This window comes from Thamnophis elegans, chromosome 1, assembly GCF_009769535.1.
Source record: "Thamnophis elegans isolate rThaEle1 chromosome 1, rThaEle1.pri, whole genome shotgun sequence".
Lineage (NCBI taxonomy): Eukaryota > Metazoa > Chordata > Lepidosauria > Squamata > Colubridae > Thamnophis > Thamnophis elegans.
In genome coordinates, this window is record NC_045541.1 from 67,089,441 (window position 1) to 67,102,289 (window position 12,849).

The 12,849-nt window shown below is 41.9% G+C and overlaps 1 protein-coding gene across 1 annotated transcript in view; it reads right to left on the reverse strand.

Annotated features, from left to right (window-relative positions):
• The window catches only part of KDM2A (lysine demethylase 2A), an 80,997-nt gene that overhangs the window by 39,153 nt on the left and 28,995 nt on the right, over nucleotides 1-12,849 (reverse strand). Inside the window, exon 5 of the mRNA XM_032218625.1 lies at nucleotides 2,651-2,729. Coding sequence (XP_032074516.1) covers nucleotides 2,651-2,729 — 79 coding nt within the window. The remainder of the gene's footprint in view (nucleotides 1-2,650; nucleotides 2,730-12,849) is intronic.

Consider the following 12,849-nt stretch of genomic DNA (forward strand, 5'->3'; position numbering starts at 1 on the left):
TTAAGGCAGTCAAAAAGAATGAGCTTTTATTTCATTTCTTAAAATTCTGAGGATTTCAATGAATTACTGAGGCAGCCATGCTAAAAATTGCTTACAATTGTGTATTTTCCAAGATAATAAAAGAAAAATCTTTCCAAACTGATATTTGGCCACATGTTGAATGCTATATGCTGGATTTCTGTTTGGGTGGAGCTAATGATCTGAAAGTGAGCAAAGTCTATGTATCTTGGTTGCCAGGGACATCATTCTCTAGCCAGTTTTACATCAGTGACCTGAATAAAACCTTAACAGGGTGAACAACTGGATAAAATGGTCCAACTCTGCCATCTGCTGGTTCCTAATAGCTTATTGTAGCAAGATCCAGTTAATAGCTACTGTAATTTACTTTATTTCTATCCTGCCTATATTCTCAAACATTATCTAAGCCGAATGGGCTGAATAAAGGAGAAAGTTGAAATTCAATCCAGGCAAAATGGGAATTCTATTGACAGATACAAAACTACACTTGGGGAATTGAAGTTCAGTCTTGGTTTGGAAGAGGCTGCGCTCACTTTTAAAACAGATCCCTAATCTGCTCTTTGATCCTCAATGATAATAGAAATCAATTACAGCCAAGAGCCATTTGACAACTACAGTTAGTGCATTAGCAAAAACTCTTCCTTAACCACAATCAGATATGGCAGTAGTTATTCATGCATTGCTTTCATTCTCTTGTAACTATTGCAATACATTCAATGGATAAATTATCCTTGAAAAATGTATAGAAAAAGCAACAGATACACAGTGCAGCACTAAATTAATGAATACCAAATGACCGTTGGCTTACCTGAATGGTCGTTCTCTAGACGCTGCTTGGAGTGTCCAAGCATGGGTTAACTTCAGCTTGCTGCCCAAGGACTGAGTTTACATATTTAGTGTAGCCACGCCTCCTGCTCCCTTTGGAGGTCAGTTTGAAAAACTCAGTCGCCCTAAAAGGATGTATTTGAAATTTCCAGTACTTGGATAGCAAGCTGGATTTCTCCTAATTAGTTTAGTGTAGCCTTTTAAATTTTTGTTTCCACAGTGTAGCCTTAGTTAGACCTAGGTTTTTTTTGTTTTAACCTTGAAAGAAGTTATTTTGCCTAATTAACCTTCCTCAGCGTGGATCAGGCTGCTTGGAGCGTTCCAGCATCCCACGCTTCCACGCGATTCTGACAGCACCGGGACGCTCATCAGCGGCTGCTGGCGCGCCTAGGGGCCAGGTAGGAGTCAGGAGCCCCTACGAACCGTCGGAGGACCCCTCTTAGTCCCGGAGGCTCTACTGAGCACTCCGGATCACCGAAGGATCCCTAATTTGCTCTTTGGTCCTCAATGATAACAGAAATCAATTACAACCAAGAGCCATTTGACAACTACAGCTAGTGCATTAGCAAAAACTTTTCCTTAGCCACAATCAGATATGGCAGTAGTTATTCATGCATTGCTTACATTCTCTTGTAACTATTGCAATACATTCAATGGATAAATTATCCTTGAAAAATGTCTAGAAAAAGCAACAGATACACAGTGCACCACTAAATGAATACCAAATAGAGGGTTCTACTTGAACCAACTCAATTGGATCAACAGCACGGATTCTCAAACATGCCTGCTCAATTAAAGAAAGGAAAAAATAACTGCCTCAGTGATTAACAAAATAGGTTTTGATGGGGTCAAAACAATCAATTATTATTGAAAGTACATGCTTTTATGGGAGGATTGTTTACTTTAGCAAGAAAAACAGTCTATTATTAAAAAAATGAAATCATAGAATGTAAGACTTGGAAGGGTCCTTGTTAATCTAGTTCAAGCCCTTTTCTGGAATCAACTTCTTCACTGGCAGTCTTCTTCACTGTTGAACAATTCTTATCATTAGGATATCCTCCTGACCAATCCTGTTGTGATAACTCTTAGAAAGTTGAAAAGAGCAATTGTGTCTTCTTACAGCCCTCTCTTCTTTATGCTATATACACAAAGTTCTCTCTCTACCTTGTAAGTTTTTTCCTGCAAATCTCTTATAGAAATGCCAAACTTAAAAAAAAAAAAAGCTATTTGTTTAGTTTCTTTCTCAACATCTGACTGAATGGCAAATAAAGTCAAGAAAACAATGAGGCTTTAAGACTATCGTCCTAAGAATGCTGGGATCCAGTGTTGAGTCCTGAGTACAGTATGCTTAACACCAGTCTAGAGATAATTGACTTCTTCCAAGTTAAGACAGATAGTTGTATTACCTGTATTATCTATCACATTGTTCCAAAATTCATGACTGGATGACATTTGTACATCTTCAGACCCAGGGAAGGCATTTTAAGGACCGGATTGTACCCTTATTTCTATAGTAACTAAATGTAAACTCACAACTTATGATCAGTAACCTTAACATCTCAATAGATCCTACACTAAATATCGCATCTAATTTGAATACATGCAATTATTGTCAACTTTAATATCATGTGCATTAAAATAAGCTTTAGAATAGTCAGTTGAGTCTCTTCCTACACTAGTCCCATCTCCAGTCATTGTCAAAAACCCGGGAAAGCACAAACAAAGCATTCTGGCTCAGTAACACATTATATCATAGGGGAAATAGTGATCTTCTCTAATGTCAAATTGTTATTTTTCCACCACTCACTTTATTCCAAGACCATCACAATTTTTGAAGATCAAAGGATCTCGTAAGCCACCACGTTGAATGTACTCCACATTGAAGTCTGTCCAAGAAAAAACAATTGGTTAGAGAAAACTAGCAACCAAGTGACAACCCCAAAAGAGAGCTGGAATGAAAACATAAGAGTAAAAAATAGAATGATTCTTCCTACTTAATTACTTCCCTATTTTTGGAAAAAAATGCTATTAGCAAACATAGGACTCTATTGGCACAGATAATGAAATATAACTTTACTGATATTATACTAATGAAGAGCTGGGTTATTTAGTAAACATATCTGCTGTGTGCTATCCAGAACTGTTATGGAAAAACAGGTAAGATATAAATATTTTTAAGTGAATAATTGAGCTGGACAAAGAGATTTATGAAAATTCTTAGCTATGTTATCTACCATAACAGATTATTTATATTATTTATATAATATTATATATATATATATATATATATATATATGTATGTATGTATGTATGTATGTATGTATGTATGTAAGTATGTATGTATGTATATATATATGTATGTATATATATATATATATGTATATATATGTGTATATATATATATATGTATATATATGTATATATATGTATATGTATATATATGTATATATATATATATATGTATATATATGTATATATGTATATATATGTATATATATATATGTATGTATGTATGTATGTATGTATGTATATATATATATATATGTATATATATATATATGTATGTATGTATGTATGTATGTATGTATATATATATATATATATATATATATATATATATATATATATATATATATATATATATATATATATATATATATATATATATATATATATTAGATTTTTTACAACCCCAGGTAAGCCCCAATTATGGGAGGAAGCTAACTGCTTCCATCATCTGTCTATCGGCTCGTCACAAGAGTCCATCACGACAGAAACCCAATATTTTTACTGTTGCCTTTGTTACTGTTGCACAAATAAAAAACACACACACACAAACATATATATATATGTGTGTGTGTGTCTGTGTGTGTATGTATGTATGTATGTATGTATGTATGTATGTATGTATAAATAGTGGCACCAGGGCTATGTATGTATGTATGTATGTATGTATGTATGTATGTGTATATATATATATATATATATATATATATATATATATATATATATATATATATATATATATATATATGTTATATTTACGCTGATAAATAAATAAAGGGAGACTAGTATAGATCTATTTCAAGCTATTTAGCTCTCATCAGCTAGCCACACCCTTGTTGGGAATCGAATTTGGGCATACCAGGGGTTGTGACTTATATATATATATATAAAGTATATATAGTATATATATATATAAAGTATAAAGTATATATAGTATATATATATACTATATATACTTTATATATATATATATATATATATATATATATATATATATATATATATATATATATATATATATACACACACACACACACACACATACTATACTATACTATATATATACTTAAATATAAAGTATATTTAAAGTTTATATGTATAAACAGTGGCACCAGGGCTATGTAAAGGTCCCAAAGGCTTGTATGACCTAAAATTCTGTCAAAATTATATTTTTTTATTACAAGAGAAGGAAAAAATATTCAAACATAATAATAAAAATGAACTATTCATTATGGTTTTCAAATAGGACTTTTAACTACAATATGGCCTGGACTTGTGGCTCCTGCTCAAAGAGCAGATGGCAGATGTGTCTAGGAGGGCTTAAGCATATCTTTTCTGCGCCCATACTTGGGGCAGGCGGACCTGCACATAGTAACTCACACTTTTGTAACCTCTAGGATAGACTACTATAACATTCTCTACATGGGGCTGCTCTGAAGACCATTCAAAAACTTCAACTTGCTTCCAATTCAAGGTCCTGGTGGTTACCTTTAAAGATCTAAATGACTTGAGATTGAGGTACTGGAAGACTCTCCTTTTTTCAAGAGTCTCTTACTCGTTCAACTAATTTAACAGAATGAACTTGATGCAGATCTCATCAGTCAAAGAATGCCAAGTAGCAGGGATCAGAAGATGAGCCTTTTCCACAGTGGCCCCTGCTCTATGGAACATCCTTCAGAGATTTGAATGACTCCAACCCTACTAGGCTTTCCTAAGGCCCTAAAAATGTATGTTACCATGCTTGGGGTGCTGAATGGTTAAGGGCTCTGTTTCCTAGCTGTAATGCTAACTGGCAAATATCTTGGTCCTATGTATACTTAATCTGGATGTTTTTAGTGTTTTAAAACATTTTAGTATTTTAAACTGTAGTACACTTTTTGAATTGTAAGCCACCAAGAATCATTGACTTAGATGGGTGGCTATAGAAATTGAATGGATGGATGGATGGATGAATGAATGAATGAATGAATGAAGAGATTCAAAGAGTAAAACAAAACTCCCATGTTTAACCTCTTACCTCCTATTTCTTCAACATTAACCATTGAAAAGAATCCTTATTCAATTTAATATTCAAACAAGAGCAAAGCAAAAACAAGCCAAACAAAAACTGTTTCTTATAAAATGCCTCTTTCCTTGTCCCTCCAGCAATTGCACATTTTTGATGAAAGTTGTGAAAAGGTATGCTTAAGACTTCATATACAGAGAAAAGCAGATGGATGTCCATATAAATTGAATAAAATCAATACAACTAAATCAATCTGGAAATCTTAATTCAAGTAGGATTAAAAAGAGAGGTACATTATTAGTTTATTTAGATATCAGAAATGTGGTTTGCAATTGCTCCAAAAATTTTATAATTTTAAAGAATCATTTCCACTTCTAGATATTTAGTTTAACAACTCATCTTCTACTAGCGTAAATAATAGCATTCCACAGATCACATATTAACATTACTAATGTCAAGCTAACACACAAAATACCATTAGTATTCCAATCTCCTTTACTTAATTAAGTCCTAATAATTTTTGCCCCAGGAGTGCTAAAACTATTTCTTCTGTTGGAAAGGCTGCTGTAGTTACTTATGCCATGCATCCATAGATGAAGCTAATAAGGAGAACAGGAATGTTTGAATACTGATCATAAAATGCATCACCATAAGTGTGGGTACACCACCACCGTCTTAAGAAGCCATTTACAATATATTATTCTGATATCTATACCACAATTGTTTTAAAAAATAAATTGTTACACTTAAGCTAAAAATACCAGAGCTATGAATACTTCAAGAATTATTCAAAAGTGCTTTAGAATTCATGCATGCATTGTACTTCTTGGCAGTTCTTTTTCAGATTCCTGTGCTTCTGAATAATTTTCAAGGCATGCAAAGCCTTACAAAATAAATAGAACAACAACAAAAAAAATTAAAATTGGCAAATGAGGCACAAATAGGGGGCCAAGGAAGAATCAGTCAGGGAGTTTAACAATTACCACCGTAAATACCATATGGCTGTCAAAATCTGGACTTCGCAAAGAGTTTCACAATCACTTAACTTTCAATCAATTGTCTGGAGCACTAATACAACTGCCTCTATGGTGGTAAGTGACACGTTATTTACTTATTTAAACCATTTATATGGCTGCTCAAGTTATCCAACATTATTCTTGGCAGTGCATAAAATTCAATAAAACCTAACAAAAGGATTACAAAATAGTATTAGTACTTAGACTCATATACTGCCCCATACTGCTTTACAGCACTTTCTGGGTGGTTTACAGAGTCAGCATATTGCACTCAACAATTTGGAACCTTGTTTTACTGACCTCGGAAGGATGGAAGCCTAAGTCAATCTTGAGCCAGTCAGGATCAAACTCCTGCTTATGGGCAGAGTCAGCCTGCAATACTGAATTCTAACCATTGTGCTACCATTGCAAAACTTAATTAAACAATAAAATGGCAATCTTAGTCCAGCATACCAAAAGCCAAGGATTATCTCTTAATAGCCTTTTTCAAAAGTCAGCGTTTATTGGCTATCTTATAAACATGAGATTACCATCCAGTTTTAGCCTCTAAAAGAGTGACATTATTAGATCCATCATTGATTGATATTGCCCAAAAGAACTAGAACCACCTGACATATAAAGTTTGTCAGCATAAATTTCCCAATTTCAATGATGGATACCGTATATGCTAAGAAAGTATTAATTTCTCCTTATTACATTCTAATAGATTTGTTAAAGGAGATTTCAAAACTATGTGCAATCTATATGGAAATGGTCACACATGTTGAAAGGAACTTACTTTTTTCAGAATATACTAAAGTAAAAATGTATTCATTTATAATTTGATCTCTGCAGGATTATATATCAACATTTTTGTGCAAAAATTCTGAAATTCTGTGAAAAGCTGTCCTCTACATCATATAGCCTTAGATGTTTTTTACACATGCTTAAACACTTATACATACCCCTTATGTCAAGTTAAGAGTATTTAACACAGACACATATAACACAAAGGTTACAACCCATCCTATTTACTAGGTATTGAAGATGCATATGCCTCACCATCACTCAAGGTGAATGCTTTGAGTGGCAGCCAGAATTTTAGTATGATAAATATCATGATTGCCACAGCAAAAACAGAATGTATGGTGCGTATGGAAACCCAACTACATTACATTTTTAAGCCATCCAATTCCAAAATTATTCTGGGAGGTTTTACTAAGTTAGAAAAACAACATTATATAAAACTATAACTATATATAAAACAACAACTGTCTGAAAGAATAGGGCCATTCTTCTGCATATTCCTCCAACTTAAAGTGGTCCCTATCCAAACTTAAGGCCTGGGGGAAAAAGCCAAAATTTTAAAGGATTGGTTGAAGGTAGGTAAGATGGTGGCCCTATAAATCCCTGGAAGTTAATATTCCAAAGAGAAAATGTAAGTAACAAAGAAGGCCTGCCTTTGGGTTCCTCCTACGTTGTTTGCTTAATCAATGGGACTGGAAGCAAAAGCACACAAGACAACAAGTCCCTCAAAATGACTAAAAAAAGCAAATTGACCATTGACTTACCTGAAGGGTCGTTCTCAGGGCGCTGCGAAGGAGACTCCAAGCCAAACTGCCCAGAGCTGAATTGAAACTTTAAGCCATGCCTCTGGTGCTGATTATCCCCTGGTGGAACTGGTGGAACGTGGAACTGTTGCGCACTGAGAAGTCCAACATTGGATCAACAAGAAACACAACCGGAACAAGTCCAACTGGAACATCCAAGGAAACAAACAGGATAACAGCGGAGCCAGACCCCTTCAGGTAGGTCAATGGTCCTTTTCCAGGGCGCTGCTCAGGAGAGTCCAAGCAAGGGACATACCCAAGCTAAATGTCACTAGGGCGGGCAGCAGAAGCAGTCAGGGTCTCTCCGCTGGAATGAATACCCTGCAGCACACGCCTCCCAAAGGCCCCTTCCGCTGAAGCAAACTTGTCCAACTTGTAATTCCGCACAAACGAAGATAAGGAAGTCCATGTGGCCGCTCTGCAAATCTCAATAGGAGCCCGTGTCACCCAGGCCGCGGTGGTGGCAGCACTTCTGGTCGAATGCGCCGTGATGCGACTGGGTACCAGTCGAGACTGCACAACATGAGCGAGAGCGATGCAGGCCCTAAGTCATCCACCAATCGTAGAGGAGGAAACCTTCCTGCCCTGAGACGACGGCTGGAAGGATACAAATAATGACTCAGAACGTCGAAAACTGGCCGTACGCTAGATGTATCTGCGTAGCGTCCTGCGAACATCCCGCTTGTGCCACGCTCCTCATGAGGATGTCTTGGATGCGGACAGAAGTCAGGAAGGATGACCTCCTGGGCCCGGTGGAATCAGGAATTAATTTTAGGCACGAAAGAAGGGTCCAGCCGAAGGACCACCCTGTCCTGGTGAATCAAGCACAAGTCCTCACAGACAGACAAGGCAGCCAGCTCAGAGATACGTCTAGCCGAGGTGATGGCAATGAGAAAAATAGTCTTAAAGGTCAGCTGTTTCAAGCTGGCCGAACGGAGAGGCACGAACGGCGGTTCGACCAGAGCCCGCAAAACCACATTGAGGTCCCAAGTCGGGTATCTGTGAACCATTGGAGGACTCAGGTTAGTCGCCCCCCTGAGAAAACTGCGAATGGTGGGGTGACGGCCGAGAGAAAGGTGCCTCTCATGGGCCAGGATGGTGGAGAGCGCGGCTACCTGACGACAAAGGGTGTTAGGCGCCAAACCCTTATTAAGGCCGTCTTGCAGAAAGTCCAGAATGACAATAATCGAAGCTGAAGCACCTCTGGAAGAACACCAGGTAACAAAGGCCCTCCAGGTAGCGTCGTAAATCCAAGTTGTGGAGGACGAGGCGACGCCTGAATGGTGCTGATCACCTTGGTGGAAAGGTTGTCCATGCTTAAGAGATCCCTCTCAAGTGCCAAACGGCTAGTTGTAGCCACTGGGGCTCTGGATGAAGCAGGGCCCCTTGGCAGAGAGAAATCTCGTGTGGAGGAATCCGCCATGGGTCTTGGATGGACAGACTCACCAGATCGGCAAACCAGGTCCTCCTGGGCCAAAAGGGGCTACCAGAAGGATTTTCGCTGCCTCCGCCAGGATCTTCCTGATGACTCTGTGAAGAAGAGGTAACGGGGGAAAGGCGTAGAGCAGTTCCTTCGGCCAAGGGCAGTGAAGAGCGTTTACTCCCTTGGCCCTTGGGTCGTGGAACCTGGTGAAGAACCTGGAAAGATGAGAGTTGGCCGCTGTCACGAACAGATCCACCTGGGGGCGACCGAACCTCTGAACTATGTGGTGGAACAGCTGCGGGTGCAGGCACCACTCCAAGTGATCGACAGTCACCCTGCTTAGCCAATCCGCCTGGGTGTTCACCGTGGACAGCAGATGGAGCTCCGCCCACCGACATCAAGGACCTGGACCGTGTGCCTCCCTGGCGGTTGATGTGCGCCTTCATCGCGATGTTGTTGGTCAGAACCCGCACGTGATGACCCTGAATGCCTGTCTGAAACCAAAGCAGGGCCAACTGGACCGCCCTCAGCTCCAACCAGTTGATGCTGTGCGCTGCCTCGGCCGAGGGCCACCTGTCCTGAGCTATCTGGTTGCGGAAGTGGGGGCCCCAACCGTACAGACTGGCATCTGTCATGATGGTGAGCCGGATCGGCTCCTTGAACGGAGATCCCTTCTTCAGTGCAGGAGACAACCATCATCTGAGTGAGCGACACACCTTCACGGAGACTGGAACGAACCTCGTTGAGCTGTTCTCGTTGGCCCTTTGATAGGGCAGCAGGAGCCACTGGAGGGGATGAGAGTGAAGACGTGCCCATGGAATGATGGATAGGCACGATATCATCTTGCCCAGGAGCTGTGATAGCAGAACGATCTTGGCACGAGGAGATTGCCACACCTGCATGGCCATCTCCCTGAGGCTCTGCACCCTCTCTGGTGATAGGAAGACCTGGCAGGCGACGCCGTCGATGACGGCCCCTAAATGCTGAAGCCTGGTGTTGGGTGAAGATGGCTCTTTTCCAGGTTGATGGAAAAGTCGTGACTCCAGAGAGAACCTGCATAGTGTACTGCAGATCCTTGACCGCCTGCCGGGGGGATGACAACTGGATTAGCACATCGTCGAAAGAGCAGTGCAGCCTTACTGGTCGTGACCTAAGGAACCAGTGCTGCGAGGACCTTGGTGAACGTCCTGGGGGCCGATGATAGGCCAAATAGCATGGCCCGGTACTGGTAGTGCTTACTGGCGTAAGTGAACCTCAGGTATCTGCGGTGGGCTTTGCATATGGGCACGTGGAGGTAGGGCTCTTTTAGGTCTATGGAGGTTAAGATGTCTGATGCAGCCCAGGATCGACTGGAGGGACTGCATCTTGAACCTCCGATAGGTGACATGATAATTTAGTCGCTTTAAATCTAGGATCCCACTCCACCCTCCTGAGTTTTTGGGGACCAGAAACAGGATGGAATAGAACCCTGTCCCCTCCTGACCAGGAGGTACCAGCTCTATGGCCCTGATCTCCCTGAGATGTCCTATTTCCTGTTCCATGAGGGATCTTTTGACTGGGCACGAGGGAACGGGACACCTGATGAAATGATGGGGAGGAAGAGAGAGGAATTCTAGGGTGAGACCCAGTCGGATCATTTGCAATACCCACTGGTCCGACGTGACCTGCTCCCATTGGGCATGAAAAAATTGGAGCCGCCCTCCTATGGGAACTGATTCCCGACAGTCACTTATACTTTCTGAAAGGGCGGGAGTCAGATCCCCCCCCAAAAGGGTCGTCTGGAGTAATACGGTTGGCGACCTCTGTCCCGAAAGGACTGACGGTCCTGGGACCTGTCCGCCTGCTGGTTGAATGGGCGATGCGACTGAGAAGAACTGGAAGAAGGTTCTGAGTTCCAAAAGGACTCCCTCCTGTAGGAGTAAAAGCCCTTCTTATCGGATTTCTTAGAAACCGACGGCATCATCTTCTCTTTGTCCTTATTTTCCACTAGGACTGGATCCAAGACCTCCTCGAAAAGCTTAACCCCTTTGAAAGGGGCAGAAACCAACTTCCACTTGGAACGCATGTCCACGTTCCAATGTCTCAACCACAAGAGACGCCTGGTGGTGACATTCGAGGCCAGGGCCCAAGAAGCGAACTTAGCCGCACTGAGGGTGGCATCAGCAGTATACTCGGTGGCAGCCATGATTTTATTAATCTCCTGCCTTAACTTGGTATCCTTAACTGGAACCCTCGCCATTAACCTCCTTAACCAGAGGAGAGCGGCCTGGAAAGAAAGGAAGCCGAGGCAGACGTCTTAATTGCTGATGCGGCCGCCATGTGCGTCTTATGACATGCATTCTCAGATTTCTTATCCTCAGCCTTAAGATCCTCTAACAAATCAGGCAGAAGCACAGATGTTGAGGTGAGGGCCGCTACCAGAGGATCGATAGGTGGCAGCTTAAGTAAATCCTCCAGGCTGGCATCCACAGTGTACAGCTTCTTATCATTGCTAGAGGGGGTAGCCATTGTAGGAGGCTGGGCCCATAGTTTCTGAACCAAATTAAGAAACATCTTGGGGATAGGAATGATCTCCTGGACCGAGACCGGTTCCTCAAACAAGTCCCCAGACAAGTCATCCAGTTCAGCAGGAGCTTGAACAGGTGGAGTGGACCCCATACGGGTGGCCAGCTTGGCCTTGTCCAAAATGGTTTTGAAATTTGCAATGTTAAATAGTCCCGAAGAAGAGGGCTTTTGAGCTGCTGCACCTTCCTCCCCCGAGAATTCAGCCTCCTGAACAGGCAGAATGTCATCCCCCTCCTCCCAGTCCGAAGCCTCGGAACCTGAAGAGGAATGGGGGGAAGGGATGTGGAGGAGAAGCAACCACGGGAACTGGCTGGGGCTCTAGGTGCTTAGTCTTGCGGGTCCATTTACCCTTGTGCAACATGCCTACTTCGATGCCCTGGGAAATGGCCCTGTTGATAACTTCCTGCATTTTCACTGAAAGGTCAGGCCCAAGATCCTCCATGGGCCAAGCCCTGGGTTTGGGCCTTTAAGGCGGAAGTTGAGGGCCCAAGGGACCCGGGGCAGGGCCTTCCTCTAGATCCGAAGGGCAAGCGAAAAGATCAGCCTGATCTACCATCGAGGCCCCTAGAGATGCTGCCCTAGACATGGAAGCTGTGGGGGAAAACTCCCGGCCCTCATCCTCGCTGTCTGAAACAGGCCTTGGCTGGGCCGGAGGAACCTCCATGGCAGGCTCCTCAGGAGACACCGTTTGGGAGGACTGCGTTTGGTGCTGGGCCTTGGAGAATTACTTTCCAAGGGCCTTTTGGCGACGCAATGTATCCTTGTCTGGCCCTGATCCCTGCTTAGGGGCTGGCCTGGAGTATGGTTTGGAGCCCCTTATGGCCTCCCTGGCAGCCATACCAGCCTGCCTGGAAAAAACCCTGGAGGAACCCCCTGCCTGGGTGGAATCCTCGGGAGCCTGCTCAGCCATTATTAAACTGTGGAGCAAATATAATCAGGGGCTACCTCCACTCACCACCTTGCAAAAGCCCTGCAAACCAACAGACGCTCTGAAGAGATGTGGGGAGGGGGGGGGGGTTCGCAGCAGCAATATCCAGCAGGTGGAATAAAGCCTGAGTGTTAACAGCTCCCAGTGCTGCAGGAATGAGGCTTGTGACCAGTGGCCCCAATCCTTGCCGCTCA